At 46.4% G+C, this 15,328-nt stretch overlaps 1 protein-coding gene across 3 annotated transcripts; it reads left to right on the forward strand.

Annotated features, from left to right (window-relative positions):
• Positions 1–471: 471 nt before the first annotated feature.
• NDUFV3 (NADH:ubiquinone oxidoreductase subunit V3) lies at positions 472–14,775 on the forward strand. 3 transcript variants are annotated; one of them, XM_055414638.2, is made up of 4 exons: positions 472–609; positions 764–1,218; positions 10,891–11,973; positions 14,203–14,775. In XM_055414638.2, exons 2-4 carry the CDS (start codon positions 978–980, stop codon positions 14,361–14,363), a joined length of 1,485 nt encoding a protein of 494 aa, XP_055270613.2. In that variant the 5' UTR covers positions 472–609; positions 764–977; the 3' UTR covers positions 14,364–14,775. The 3 variants fall into 3 exon arrangements, with proteins under 3 accessions (XP_055270613.2, XP_055270624.2, XP_055270632.2); XM_055414649.2 differs by lacking the exon at positions 472–609 and adding an exon at positions 5,322–5,442 and having other exon boundaries at positions 1,060–1,218; XM_055414657.2 differs by lacking the exons at positions 472–609; positions 10,891–11,973 and adding an exon at positions 5,322–5,442 and having other exon boundaries at positions 1,060–1,218.
• Positions 14,776–15,328: the final 553 nt, after the last annotated feature.

Here is a 15,328-nt window from a genome sequence, read left to right on the forward strand (position 1 = left end):
GATGAGATGGTTGGATAGTATCACTGAATGCATTTGAGCAAACTTCCAGAGATAGTGAAGGACAGCGAAGCCTGAAGTGCCGCAGTCACAAAGAGTCAGACACAACTTAGTGACCGAAAAACAACAAAAAGGAGTCAAAAGTAATTAAGGTGAGCCTGGTCAATGAAGGCAGGTTAAAAACAGAACTTTCAGCAAGCTGTTCCTTGAGCTAGCTTTTCTTTTTTGCGGGGGGCATGCCCACAACATGTGGGATCTAAGTTCTCTGACCAAGGATGGAACCTGCACCCCCTGCTTTGGAAGGGCACAGTCCTAACCACTAGCCAGCCAAGGAAGTCCCTCCTTTAGCTGCTACTCTGACAAGCTCAAGAATCTTGTTAGTCACCACTTTCTGTTAATCCTATGTGGTTGCTTTTTTTTTTTTAACCAAATGGGGCAGGGTTTCCTGTTGGACCTGTTTTACCCATTTATCTCGCCACCCGAACGAGTCTCCAGCCTTAGCCAAGTGGAGGGCCTCGCCTGTGTAGCTGAGGCAGGGGTCCGCTCCTCTTGAAAGGGACTCTTCCAGTAACCAGGCATGCCTCAGAGACGCGTGAAGGCACGATCGACGGGGTGAGAAGGAAGTCAATAACTAACTATCCCTACCCAAGTTTACGCCTAACAGGGGAGGGTTGGGAGGGGAGAGTCTTTGCCCCGCAGGCTATAAACAGGTAAACTAAAGCTTGCATTTCTCCTCCCCTTGGCTCTGGAACTACGGTGCTCACAGGTCACAGGACGTCTACGGTCCAACCTGATGCTGCCCTGCAGGGTGACCACGCCGGTGGACGGACAGGAAATGACACCCACAATGACCACTCTGGCGTCCCAGCACCCACCCCGCCGCGCGGTCGCGGTCAGCGGAAACAGTCCGCCAGTGATTGGCAGCTCCTCCCGGGAGCGTGGCCTCAAACTGCTCCGCCGGGAACCTGGAGGCTGCGGTGATGCGCGCGCAGTTCCTCGGCGGTGGTGCGCGCGCAGCAGCCATGGCCGCGCCCCGCCCCTTTCCTGCCTGTGATTGGCGCCTTCATCCGAAGGGGCGGGCCCTCAGGAGGCAGTGCTGGTACCGCGTCGCGTCAGTCTGGTGCGACCTCTGCCCGCCGGGAGGGTCGTCCTGTCTACGCCCGAGTCACAGCCATGGCGGCCTCGCTTCTGCTGCGGCGAGGACGAGCCGGGGCCCTGAAGGTAAAGAGGGTCCAGACCGGCGGCCGGGAGCTCGCGGAGAGCCGGGAGACCGTGGAGGGCGGGGCAAGGGCTGCGGCCCTGACGGTCACCTCCAGCCGTCCGGGGATGCCGCTGACTCCGCTTCCGGGGTCGGGGGCTGGGCCTGGGGTGGGGGTTCGGGAACCTGGCCTGGGGGTATCAGGAGCCAGGCCTGGGAGCGACGAGGGTCCCGGCGACCCCGGCCACCGCCCCTCTGGACCCGGATCCTCAGGAGCCTCCGGTGTGCGGCCAGGCCACGGACAGTGTAGGGGCCGCAGGTGTCCCGCTCGGAGCCCCGCCAGAACCCTTGAGGACAGTGTCTCTAACTGTTATTTAACCCTAGAGGAAATGAGGGAACTTTCAAGAACCTGGTTGACCTGGTAACTAGGCAGCCACTAAGAAGCCAGCTTAGGTTACCTCATCTGTGAAATGAAAAGGAGAAAGAACTTTCTCCATCTTGACAAAGTTAAGTCCACTTCACTGTATTTAAAATTAAAAATGACTTTTATAACAAAAGCAGTAACTATTCTAATCATCACAAAATACAGATAATGGAGGGGGCATCTGTTGTGAGAGAGGCCACTATTTTCCTTTTCATATCTTGGCCCAGTTCATTTTTCAAGCTTTCTTGTATACATATACACAATGGCTGACTTTATTTTGGGGGGCTCCAAAATCACTGCAGATGGTGATTTCAGCCATGAAATTAAAAGATGCTTACTCCTTGGAAGGAAAGTTATGACCAACCTAGACGGCATATTAAAAAGCAGAGACATTCAGTTCAGTTCAGTTCAGTCGCTCAGTCGTGTCCGACTCTCCGCGACCCCATGAATCACAGCACGCCAGGCCTCCCTGTCCATCACCAACTCCCGGAGTTCACTCAAACTCATGTCCACAGAGTCGGTGATGCCATCCAGCCATCTCATTCTCCGTCGTCCCCTTCTCCTCCCGCCCCCAACCTTTCCCAGCATCAGAGTCTTTTCCAGTGAGTCAACTCGTCTCATGAGGTGGCCAAAGTATTGCAGTTTCAGCTTTAGCATCAGTCCGTCCAATGAACACCCAGGATTGATCTCCTTTAGAATGGACTGGTTGGATCTCCTTGCAGTATAAGGGACTCTCAAGAGTCTTCTCCAACACCACAGTTCAAAAGCATTGATTCTTCGGCGATCAGCTTTCTTCACAGTCCAACTCTCACATCCATACATGACCACGGGAAAAACCATTGCCTTGACTAGACGGACCTTGGTTGGCAAAGTAATGTCTCTGCTTTTTAATATACTATCAAGGTTGGTCATAACTTTCCTTCCAAGGAGTAAGCGTCTTTTAATTTCATGGCTGCAATCAGCATCTGCAGTGATTTTGGAGCCCCCAAAAATAAAGTCTGACACTGTTTCCACTGTTTTTCCATCTATTTCCCATGAAGTGATGGGACCAGATGCCATGATCTTTGTTTTCTGAATGTTGAGCTTCAAGCCAACCTTTCCACTCTCCTCTTTCACTTTCATCAAGAGGCTTTTTAGTTCCTCTTCACTTTCTGTCATAAGGGTAGTGTCATCTGCATATCTGAGGTTATTGATATTTCTCCCAGCAATCTTGATTCCAGCTTATGCTTCTTCCAGCCCAGCGTTCCTCATGATGTACTCTACATATAAGTTAAATAAGCAAGGTGACAATATACAACCTTGACGTACACCTTTTCCTATTTGGAACCAGTCTGTTGTTCCATGTCCAGTTCTAACTGTTGCTTCCTGACCTGCATACAGGTTTCTCAAGAGGCAGGTCAGGTGGTCTGGGATTCCCATCTCTTTCAGAACGTTCCACAGTTTATTGTGATCGACACAGTCAAAGGCTTTGGCATAGTCAATGAAGCAGAAATAGATGTTTTTCTGGAACTCTCTTGCTTTCTCCATGATCCAGCGGATGTTGGCAACTTGATCTCTGGTGCCTCTGCCTTTTCTAAAACCTGCTTGAACATCTGGGAGTTCACGGTTTACATACTGCTGAAGCCTGGCTTGGAGAATTTTGAGCATGACTTTACTAGCGTGTGAGATGAGTGCAATTGTGCGGTAGTTTGAGCATTCTTTGGCATTGCCTTTCTTTGGGATTGGAATGAAGACTGACCTCTTCCAGTCCTGTGGCCACTGCTGAGTTTTCCAAATCTGCTGGCATATTGAGTGCAGCACTTTCACAGCATCATCTTTCAAGACTTGAAATAGCTCAACTGGAATTCCATCACCTCCACTAGCTTTGTTTGTAGTGATGCTTTCTAAGGCCCACTTGACTTCACATTCCAAGATGTCTGGCTCTAGGTCAGTGATCACGTTATCGTGACTATCTTGGTCGTGAAGGTCTTTTTTGTACAGTTCTTCTGTGTATTCCTGCCACCTCTTCTTAATATCTTCTGCTTCTGTTAGGTCCATACCATTTCTGTCCTTTATCGAGCCCATCTTTGCATGAAATGTTCCCTTGGAATCTCTAATTTTCTTGAAGAGGTCTCTTGTTTTTCCTATTCTGTTGTTTTCCTCTATTTCTTTGCATTGATCACTGAGGAAGTCTTTCTTATCTCTCCTTGCTATTCTTTGGAACTCTGCATTCAGATGCTTATATCTTTCCTTTTCTCCTTTGCTTTTCACCTCTCTTCTTTTCACAGCTATTTGTAAGGCCTCCTCAGACAGCCATTTCGCTCTTTTGCATTTCTTTTCCAGGGGGATGGTCTTGGTCCCTGTCTCCTGTACAATGTCACGAACCTCCGTCCAGAGTTCATCAGGCACTCTATCAATCAGATCTAGTCCCTTAAATCTATTTCTCACTTCCACTGTATAATCATAAGGGATTTGATTGAGGTCATATCTGAATGGTCTAGTGGTTTTCCCTACTTTCTTCAATTTAAGTCTGAACTTCGCAATAAGGAGTTCATGATCTGAGCCACAGTCAGCTCCTGGTCTTGTTTTCGCTAACTGTATACAGCTTCTCCATCTTTGGATGCAAAGAATATAATCAATCTGATTTCGGTGTTGACCATCTGGTGATGTCCATGTGTAGAGTCTTCTCTTGTGTTGTACTTTGCCAACAAAGGTCCGTCTAGTCAAGGCTGTGGTTTTTCCAGTGGTCATGTATGGATGTAAGAGTTGGACTATGAAGAAAGCTGAGCACCGAAGAATTGATGCTTTTGAAGTGTGGTGTTGGAGAAGACTCTTGAGAGTTCCTTGGACTGCAAGGAGATCCAACCAGTCCATCCTAAAGGACCTCAGTCCTGGGTGTTCATTGGAAGGACTGATGTTGAAGCTGCAACTCCAATAATTTGATGCGAAGAGCTGACTCATTTGAAAATACCCTGATGCTGGGAAAGATTGAGGCCAGGAGGAGAAGGGGACGACAGAGGATGAGATGGTTGGATGGCATCACCGACTCAATGGACATGGGTTTAGTTAGACTCTGAGAGTTGGTGATGGACAAGGAGGCCTGGCGTGCTGCGGTTCGTGGGGTTGCAGAGAGTCGGACACGACTGAGCTACTGAACTGAGCTGATGTCATAACCAGAAAAAGCAAATGCTTCACCTTCATGTGGGTACTGTAGGTGCCTGTGTTCTGTGTCCAGCACATAGTAGGCTTAGTGATTATATACTGAGTGAATGAACACTCTGTGAAGTGTTCATTTACAATATATGGTAGACAGTTTTGAAGCAACTATTTTTCATCTTCAGTAGCATTTTTAATGGCTAGATTGTGCTTCTGCTTTATATCCTAAGCACAGGAAAATATTTTATGAAAAGAATCAAGTATTTTGTAGATTGATAGGTAATTGGAGACTACAAAAAAGTATGCTTAGGAGAAAGTCACTTTGGAAGAAATACTCGAATGTTAGTAGTGACTGTCCTTGAACTCAGGGATTTTTTGCTCGCAGCTTTTTTGTATTTTCCAAACTTTCCATAATATATGTAGATGCTGAAGATTATAATAACCATTAGAAATATGCCATATGAGTTCACACCATCTATATGTTGTAATAATACATAGTATTCATGCCGTAATAGCTGTTATAAATGGTATTACTCTAAAATTTCTGTTGTGCCATTCTTTTGTCAGACTGTGCTTCTGGAAGCAGGCGTGTTTCGAGGACTTGCTCCTGCAGTTTCTCTCTGTGCAGAATCAGGAAAGAATGAAAAAGGATTACCACAGAACCCCAAGAAGCAGAGCCCACCAAAGAGTAAGGTTTTCGTGGTCATCATAAGTGAGAGAGAAGGCAGAGTGAATAAGTCAGCTTCCTAGGCATTAGAAAGAATTTTCTTGCTACATAATTTATTGCTTCAGTTTTAAGAGTGTCCAGATTACAGTCAGACAGAAGATCTGTGACTAGTTTTAGACCAAACCCAGCAGTAACATCATAGCCTTTGACTCAATGTGTAGCCCTGAACTGGTTCTCTGTATTTTCTAAATGTCAGGCTCCATGGGTAGCAATGGGATGCAGACTCTGCAGGCTCTGTGGTATTTGATGGCCGTGCTCACGTGCTCCTGTGAGGTGGCTGTGACCCCCACCCTGTTTTTCCTCCCTGACTGACTGTTTTCAGTGTCTCTGGAACTTGTCAGTGGTCTCCCAGGCTTTGCTTGGTTGTAGCCAGGGACTGCAGGCGTCTTTTTTATGGCTATAGAGAGGGAGTTAGGAGTAGGCTCCAATTCCATCAAGTCTCCCTTAACACGTGTGGTTATCTGCTTCTAGCTCTTTCCATAGTCATTTTGACTTTACCGCCAGTTTTGACTGTTTCCTCTGAATCCAGTGTAGTACATGCTCATGGGGGGAAATAGGAAATGCAGCGTTGTTGTTCAGTTAGTTGAGTCCGACTCTCTGCAGCCCCATGGACTACAGCATACCAGGCTTCCCTGTCCTCTGCTGTCCCCTGGAGTTTGCTGAAACTCACGTGCATTGAGTCAGTGATGCCATCCAACCATCTCATCGTCTGCCACCCCCTTCTCCTGCCCTCAGTCTTTCCTAGCACCAGAGTCTTTTCCAGTGAGTCAGCTCTTTACATCGGGTGGCCAAAATACTGGAGCTTCAACTTCAGCGTCAGTCCTTAAAATGAATAGTCAGGGTTGATTTCCCTCAGGATTGACTGGTTTGATCCTTGCTGTCCAAGGGACTATTTAAGAGGCCCATTGCGTTTAGTCTTAATTGATGAAACCTCAGTTAACTCTTAATATACGTATACAGTGTACAGTCTCTTTGTAAATCTTTGACTATATGGAGTTCAGAATGATAGTTTGAGTTTGTCTTATTTTCATCAAAATATTATTTCCTCAGTGTGAGTGTTTGAAAGGGTGTAGATGCTTTTGTCCCCTTTTCGTCTGCACGCAAAAACACAGGCAGGTTATAAAACATTGGCGTTTTGTTGAGAGAGCCTTCAGCTGCCTTTCACACACCATCCATCTTGGCTCAGGACACATACCCTCCCTGTGTGCGTGCTCGTCCACTGGAGGCCCGAATTCAACAGGAAGATTGTTGTTTTCTGTCCTGCACCTGCCATGTTTTTAAAACCCATGTTCTTATTCAGTTTTCATCTACACATTTTAAAATAGCTGTCTTAAACATAGGGCTTCCCTGGTGGCTCAGTGCTAAAGAATCCGCCTGCAATGCGGGAGATGTGGGTTTGACTGTGGAGTCAATCCATGGGTCAGGAAGATTCCCTGGAGACAGAAATGGCAGCCCACTCCAGTATTCTTCCCTGGGAAATCCCATGAACAGAGGAGCCTGGCGGGCCACAATCCATGGGGCCACAAAAGAGTTGGACATGACTTAGTGACTAAATAGCAACAATCTTAAACATGAAGAATCTTCTTTTTTCCAAAGATCCCCTTTTTTAGAAATGTGCTTCTGTATGTGAATAGAAATGGAATGCTTCATCCTGTGATGGTTTTGGGTGCGGTTGTGAGAAAGGCATACCAAGCTGCGGGTTGGCCTTGGGCTCACGTAGCTTCTGCCTCTGGCCACAACAAGCCCTGCAGGCCTCTGAGTCCCTTCGTGCTGAGCGGGGTCAGCGGGCCAGCCTTGCTAGGTCAGTGTGAGACTGATGACCTGTGTGATGTGTGTGGGAGGTCAGGTGGGAAGATAGCTTTTAGAGCTGTGCTGTCTTTAATGCACTTTACACTTGTATTTCAGGACTTAAAAAGTAACTCCAATCCCTGCATGAAGAAAAAGAAATGGCTGCTTCTAAGTCAGCATGTGCAGTCCTCAGTATTTCTTCCGAGGTGTCAGGGATCAGTGAGTTGAGATACAGAATATCTGTATCTCATACAGAGGGCCAAGACACACTTGGCCCGCCAGTGGCACATGACCAGGTCAAAGCCTGTACCCTGGGGCCAGCTTTGGAAACTCTTGTGGGGCTTGCTGAATGCTGACGGGGTTCTGAGTGCTCAGCCTTGGGGTCACGTCTAGTCCAGGATCTGTGTCCAGGGTAAACGCACTCTGCCCTCTCCCACCTGGGACACCAGCCCTTTGGAGCACAGGCTTCCTAACTGGGAGAGCGGCCAGCATGGTGGACACAGATGTCAGAACCTGGGGTTTGCCCGTGGATGCTCCCCTCCTGCGTAACCACCGGGCTTGCCAGCTTCAGTGTTCTGGTAAATTCCATCCCTAGGCTAAATTTGGCAACAACAGTAAAAGACCATCAACGGAATAACTCCTGTGTCACCTTTTAAAGAATCTGTTGAGAAGCCAAAGTTAATTCCTGCTTCAAGTCCCTATTTCAGTCTGAAAAGGGAGGAATCTGGAGGTAGGGCTTCGGTATGCTTAATTCTGACCAGCATTGCTGGCACTGTTTAAGTGCTCCACGCGTTCCTCCTGGTCTTCAGCCTTGTGAATAAGTACCACCAACATCCCTGTGTTATAGATGAGAAAGTGGAGGGGAGAGACTCCTGAGCCACCGAGGGTCACACCGTGTCAGTGGCGGAGCCTGATTTGAGCCCCAACAGTAAGATCCCCCGTCTATATTATAAGCAGTGTGTTGTCTTGCCTGTGGAAAAAAATCAATTCTTGTGTATTCATTAAAACCAAAAGAAGCCCAACTTTTCTTTAATAGTAAAAATCATGTGAGGTTTTCATTACCATATAACGAAAAACTGTTTCGCATCCTGTTGAAATGGTCCTTTGTCTCTGAAATTAGCTCTGTGACCCACTGACACGACGTGGGGCTGCTCGTCTCATCTGCTTTGAACGCCTCAGTCACCTTCGTTTTCAGCTAGGGTGCTACTGAACAGGTCGTGCCTCCCCTGTTTTTCAGTGAGAAAAGATACTCAGGAGATTCAGGTGGAGAGGAGACACAGAAGCCTTAGGAGAGTGCTGTCTTTGCGCTGTGACTTGTGTCTGTAGACCTTTATTTATTTGGGCTGTGACAGTCTCTGAGGATTAGAACCCGTCCCCGAAAGTCCACCCCTTGTGCTGGTCTTATTTTAGGTGCTTTGTGTCTCGCATATCTGTCTTTCAAGGAAAGTCAAACTAGAACGCTGTCAGAGTGTGCAGGTGTCCTGCCTCTAGAAACGCAAGAGGTTTATGAAAACAAGCAGGTAAAGTCATGCTTATGTTCAGAGCGAGCCCACTGTTGTGTACACATGGCTCTGTCTCCGCGGCGGATCCCACACTGCCGAGTGCAGGCCTGGTGTCCCCACTACACTGTGGACAGGGGTCACTGGCGGCAGCTATAGTCATCGCAGCAGGCTTCCCTCCAAGTCACAGAGGATGCTGGGCCTGCGCTGCAGAGGGTCGGATGAGAGGCAGCTGTGTTCCTGTGGTTTAGTCTATTAGCCTATCTACGGGGTTCTCCCAATAACTAAGCCTGAATAGAAGATATTTTAAAACATTCTTATTTAATATGGTAGATCAAAGTTTCCTTTTTCAAACAAAATAAACTATTTCATTTGAGATTTTCTTTTTGCTTTCAATAGGTGATAAGTCTAATGTTTTAATAACTTACTTACATTTTAAAAAATCTTCATAATAAATTTTGAAAGAGTGAGGCATTATAATTAGATAGTAGCCTATCTAAAATAAGCCTTATTAGAAGTTAATTTTTCACACTTGGTAAATTCATGCTCAGCATGAAAGTGGGTCAGTGATGGAGGTGAGCAGGCTGGCAGGGTTTGGAGGCCAGTGTATGTTACACATTCCTGTCAGAGCCTTTGTGCTGTTTCAGGTTTGGTTTAGAAAGACAATGAGAGGGTTCGAGTGCACGTGCAGGCGTTTACCTTGATTTTATGTTTAATGTGATCCTGGGGCTCTGTGCTTGTTCTGTTCCTGCAGTCAGAATGCAGGTTCTGGGATGGTGCATGGCTGCAGATTCAGAGGGGGTTTAAACTGTCACCCGCGGCTCTGGCTGTTCAGTCATATCCTCTTACACTGCCCGTTGACCTCTCTGGCCCATTTCTTAATATTTCTCAGTTTTCTTTAATCATTTTCTGTCATTCTGATGTGTATATATATGTATGTATGTATGTATATGTGTGTGTGTATATGTGTCTGTGTGTGTATGTGTATATATATATAGTCTGTGTGTGTATGTGTATATATATATAGTCCCTGATCTCAAAAAATGAGATTTTTTTTGGATACCAGTAAAATGGTAAAGTTAGAAATACATTTTTTTCCACTTTAAAGAAGTGGTATACTTTTTTAGTATAAAACACTCTCCTAGACTTGAAAAATAAGAATGCATTTAGAGTTTGCTCATCTGTAATATATTTTTTAAAATTTTGCTTTAGACTTGAAAAGTAATTTTAATTTATAAAAAATTGTTCTATATTTTTCTTCTTATCTATATGGTTAAAAAAGATTTATTACCAGAGACAATTGAGTGAAAATCGAACTAATGAACGTTTTGTGGGATTTCATTTTCTTTCCTGGTTGACTGTGCAACATCTAAGACGCACAGTGCCACTTATTGAAGCAGTTTAAGACTCCCTGTTTCTAGTGACACACACGACACTCTGTTATTTTAGACCTTTTTGATCTTGAAACAGCTTTCCTTGGCAGAAGAAACCCCTGAAGGATGTGATTTTGCAGGACTCTTGTTCCTCTCGGGGCACCTTCCTTTGACTCCCAGTATCCCCTCCCTCCCATCCCCCACTCTTAAACTGATGCATGTGCTTCCCCGACCCAAACCAGACTCTCTTCTCTACTTTTGCTTTGTTCTTTTGTTTAAAAGGTCAAGTTCATGCACTATGGGTCATTGTTTAAATATTTTTGAGAGGCATCAATTTCTTTAGGGATTTGAGAAATCAGGCATTTCTAAAACTTCATCATCCGAAAATATATTTCGAATTTATCTTACATTGAGATGAAATAGTAGTTTAAAAAATAATTATCATCAGGAAGCTCTCACTATGAAAAACGGAGATAAGATTGTTACTTCTTCTATTGTTAAAAAAATCCCATCTTAAAAAATTTTCAGCTATCAAGAAAGACATCTGCAATTTTTTTTTTTTAAATTGTTCTCTTGTGTGGCTTGGCTTTCCCTTAAGAGTAGGTTTCCATGGAGCAGTTCGTAAGATGATGATGTTGAAGATACTGTCAGTAACAAGGTGATGTGTAATGAAATGTCTGTGACCTTGATGAATTCACACTGTTTTACTCAATATTAAAAATAATACTCCTCTTTATGCCGTTTCCTAGATGTAGTGGAACCAAAGGAGAGGGGCCAGCAGCTCTCCCCCCCAACAGCAGATGCGGTGTCCAAAACCTTATCTGCACCCACTTCCTCCCCATCAGTTGTGAGCCAAAGCAGGACGCTAGCGAGCCCTAACCCCGATGCCCGTGTGCTGCACACAGACCAAGGGCTTCCGAAGCTTTTGTCAACAAAGACTTTGGTAGAGTTTCCTCAGAAAGTCGTGTCTCCATTCAGAAAACAGGGTTCAGATTCAGAAGCAGCCCAGTGGGGCAGGAGAGGGACGGATGATTCGTCTTCATCTTCATCTTCATCCAGCTCCTCCGATTCAGAGTCTGACGAGGAGGGCGACCGCTCAGGAGCAGGTCCTCAGGTGAAGAGCAAACGCAGGGGAGGGCCTCCCGTAGCAGAGGCCTCACGTTCCTCTGCAGATAGGACGCCCAAAACTGAGATATCGGCCAAAGAAAAGACAGTGTCGCAGCAGCCACACCTGGACCTCACCCCTGCAGAGAGGCCCCGCCAGGCAAAGAAAAAAGGGGCCTCCAGTCAGCCCGTGGAGGACAGAAAGGACCCCAAACCCCAAACCACAGCACCCAAGTCACACGCTCCTGAGGAGCCTATGAAGCAAAAATCACAGAAGATATCTAGATCAAACAAAATAGACAAAGAAAGCCAAAAGCCACTTGAAGTTAAAAAAGTCTTGTCTGACCGTACAACATGGGGATTGTCCACACATCCCGCTGGCGGCCCGGCACCCACCCCATCAACAGGAACCAGAGCTGGGGGGCAGCTGCCAGCCCCTCCTCCTGAGGCCAGACGGAGCCTTTTGGAGAAACAAGTACCAGAAGCAGACGGGGAGCTGGCTCTTCCCCTGTTCAAAACAGAAAAATTGGAAAAGCAGGCAGCAGAAGGAATCTTAAAGGCTGAGGAAGAGATTTTGGAAGATCAGCTACCCATGCAAAATTTGAAACCAGCCCTTGTTCAGAATAAAGATGTTCTGGATGAAAAGCCCACAGTCCTGAAGCTTGAGGAGAAGGGCGGGATCATGGAAGCCTCGGCTGCTCAAGTGGAAGGCCAGGACCACACACAGGGTACACCTTGCCTTGGGGTTCAGAGCTCTTTCTGTCCTTTGGGTGGGAAGGTCAGGCTCTGAAGAACGGTGCGATGAAAAGAAGTATTACCCTCGATCGGGTTCCCCAGTAGGCCTGTGGCCTATAGCACTGTCTCAGATAAGCTGGGGGTGTATGTTAATTATGGGTAGAAATTCTTGAAACATTTCAGATTTATTTCATAATGAAAAAGTTTGCCCTTGGCGCTTCTGAGTGTTTCTTAACCAGTAGAACAGGCAGTTGAACATCTTCATTCTGAACTTTGGAGGGTGTTGAACTTGCAGGGCACCTCATTGAGTGAGGGGTGGTGGGAGGATTCTGTTAAACTCCCGAGGTGAGGCATGGTGCTTACACTTGGAGAAATGGCCTTCAGGTGAGCTGAACAGGCCTTTGGGTTTAGCATCTTTATGCCTAAGGGAAAAGCTCACTTTAGGGATTGAAGCTGGACCTTAAGGCAGCCTTGAACTGCCCTGGACGTGTCCTCTGACCCACCTGAAGAGCACAGCAGGCTGCTTCGTTTTTCTGTACTGAGTTTTTATGAAGGGCTTTTTTGCTCCCCTAAATTTTTAAAGGGAAGCTGTTAATTCCTCTTATTTTACCACTTTCTTGTGCATCGAACTTCATAAAATACAGTGTGCTGTAGGGGGACCACAGCACAATGGGAAAACAGGTCTCCAGTTGCAGGATCTGTGGCTCTTGAGACGCACCCGTCCTAACCCCGCTCCTCGCTGTCTGTGTGTTTCTGTTTCAAGCCTCTCCTAGGCCCGCGTGCGCTACCTGAAGTTGTTGTGGCCTCACCCCGTTACAGCATTGTGTGTGTTCTTCCCCCCCTTTTCTCCCTCTTTCACAAACGTACGAAGCTGCAGCCAGCGCCTGCCGGCCTCCTGACCCCAAAAACTGCTTTCCTGCTGCTGTTGTAGACTTGTCACTCTGTTGTCACTCTGTTATAGACTTGTCAAACCTTCAGGATAACACAGAATTGGGAGTTTTCAGATTGCAGATCTTTTTGAAAACAATTTGGCTAACTTTTCATGATGTGTTATTTTTCCAACATTCTCTTTGCCCTTTGGAGGCCGAAGACACTGCCCCGAGTGCAGCTGACTTTCAGGGCAGCGTCTGCAGTGGGTGAACTGTAGCTCACCCAACCCAGCCACCAGGCTCCTGTCCTGCCAGGGAGGGGTGGGGGGTTCGATTCCCTTCTGTCAGCACCCCCCCCACACACAGACTGTGAGGACGCACCTGCCTGAGCTGTCCCCATGAGAAGATACCCTGCTTGTTGAGACGGGAAAGAGATCAGTTCTCTAAATAAGACATAGTTTGTTTCAACACGACTAAGAGAATGAAAAACATTTTGGTATGAAAATGAAAATTTTGGTATGAATTCAAATAGTAGGAAACTGCAGTTACTTTTTTGCAGCGTAAGTAGAGGTGAACGGAGTCTGGACAACAGTAGCTTCAGGCCCGTGAGAACCCGTCCAGCATCAGCCATCACCCCCACCGGCTCCCTTGTGCCGTCTCTTGTCTCAGGACACATCACAGGGGAGTGGGGTGTCTTGCTTCATCCACACACATGGTATTAAGATCACCAGTAGTGTGGATGCGTGGGTTCTAATTCTTTCTTCTTCATAGAGAGAGACGGCTAAGTATTTTTTAGCCTGAATCTAGTTTACCAGCAGCTTCTTTTTGAAAAAGTTAAACAGCAAAAGCTCCACATCTCCTTTCCAGTTCCCCTTAGCTGTGTTATCATTAAAAACATTGGACTTTATCTGATTTTCTTGTATTTGGAAACAAGTCTCACTCAGTTTCCCCTTTACAATTTTTTTTTCTGTAAATGGTTTATTACTATTAGATTTTAATAGATCTGCTTTTTTTCTGCATCTTTAAATGACCTGCACATCCCTCCATAACTGTTCTTGGCATTTTCAAAATTCTGAGAAGTCCAGGGTCTACACAGAGTAAGAGGCATACACAAAGTAAGATGTAAAGGCATTATAAAAGCTATTTCACCTCTTATATGATTAGTGTAAATTTTTATCGAGTTTCTTTATTTTGCTTTTGAAGATACAGTTGCTTCTTGGGCTTTTCTAAGTAGACAATGTATTTATTCCATGTGGGATTTATGAAGAATGCTTGGTGTGTGTGTGTGTGTGAGAGAGAGAGCTGACCCATTCAGAAGCTCCCCACTCACACCGTGTTGTGTTTTCCCCGCAGAACCTGCGTCAGCTGCTCCCACCGAGCCATTTGACAACACCACCTACAAGAACCTCCAGCATCATGACTACAGCACATACACCTTCTTAGACCTAAACCTGGACCTCTCCAAGTTCAGGATGCCCCAGCCCTCTTCAGGACGGGAGTCCCCTCGCCACTGAGAGCCCAGTTTAAAGATTACCCTTTGTGTGTCTGCATTCTTGCCTGCAGTCCTCTCGGCAGTCACGAGACCCGGCGTGTAGGGAGTAGTGAATTAGCAGCACTCCTCTGATGGTTAAGTCTCCATGCGTTTAGAGACATCTGGTGCGGGGATTTCTCTCTAATTATAGAGCATGGCTCAGTGGACAGATGCACGCAATTAGAGAGTCGGAGGTGCCTTCTTTCTGAGTGGTTCCACTGTGCTGAGCCCCGGTCAGCTTGGTGTTCTCTGGTTCACCAGTGTGGACTCGAGGAGTTTAGCGGGGCCTTCTGATAAGACCTAGTTCTTGATGAATCAGATATAGGAGTTGTATACATTTTAACTAACTACTGCACTGCAGAGAAGTTATAATAAATTATGGCATTTTATGATCAGACAGATCCGAATTCTTTTGTTCATTGGATTAGGTATGTGATGTAGACTTGGGACGAAAGTGGTACACAGGGTCCAGCAGCTTTGTTCCGGGTGGCCCGGCAAAATAAGCTTATTTGTCCACGGACGGTTTCTGGGATGGCCCAGTGACTTCCCATCCCTCAGGTAACGTTACCCAGGTCGGGGGGCAAGCAAGTGGGAGAAGGCTCTGTGTGTCCCCAGGCCCCGTGGGGATGCTGAGAAGTAACAGATCCAGCTGAGATCGTTGCTGAGAGAAGAGGCTGCGTCCACCTGTTGGGCCACGCGTCCCCCTGCAGCAGAACGCCTGTCTGCACACTGGATGTTTCCTGGTTTGCCTGTTCTCCCTTCCTTGCTCGTTTCTGTGCCCAAGCTTGTGGGCCTTAGTTCATTTCAGTTCTGGTTCTTGGCCTCTAGTCAATTTACAACAAACAGTACAGTGTGTTATAACTTCTGACTCACATTTCTATAATCCTGCTTTTCTTTAAGTCCAAGTAAGGATACCAAGACTGAAAACATGAGGTTGAAAAGCTAGTG

The sequence above is a fragment of the Moschus berezovskii genome, chromosome 1 (genome assembly GCF_049115385.1).
Source record: "Moschus berezovskii isolate FMDL1 chromosome 1, NW_MosBer_1.0, whole genome shotgun sequence".
Taxonomy (NCBI): Eukaryota; Metazoa; Chordata; class Mammalia; order Artiodactyla; family Moschidae; genus Moschus; species Moschus berezovskii.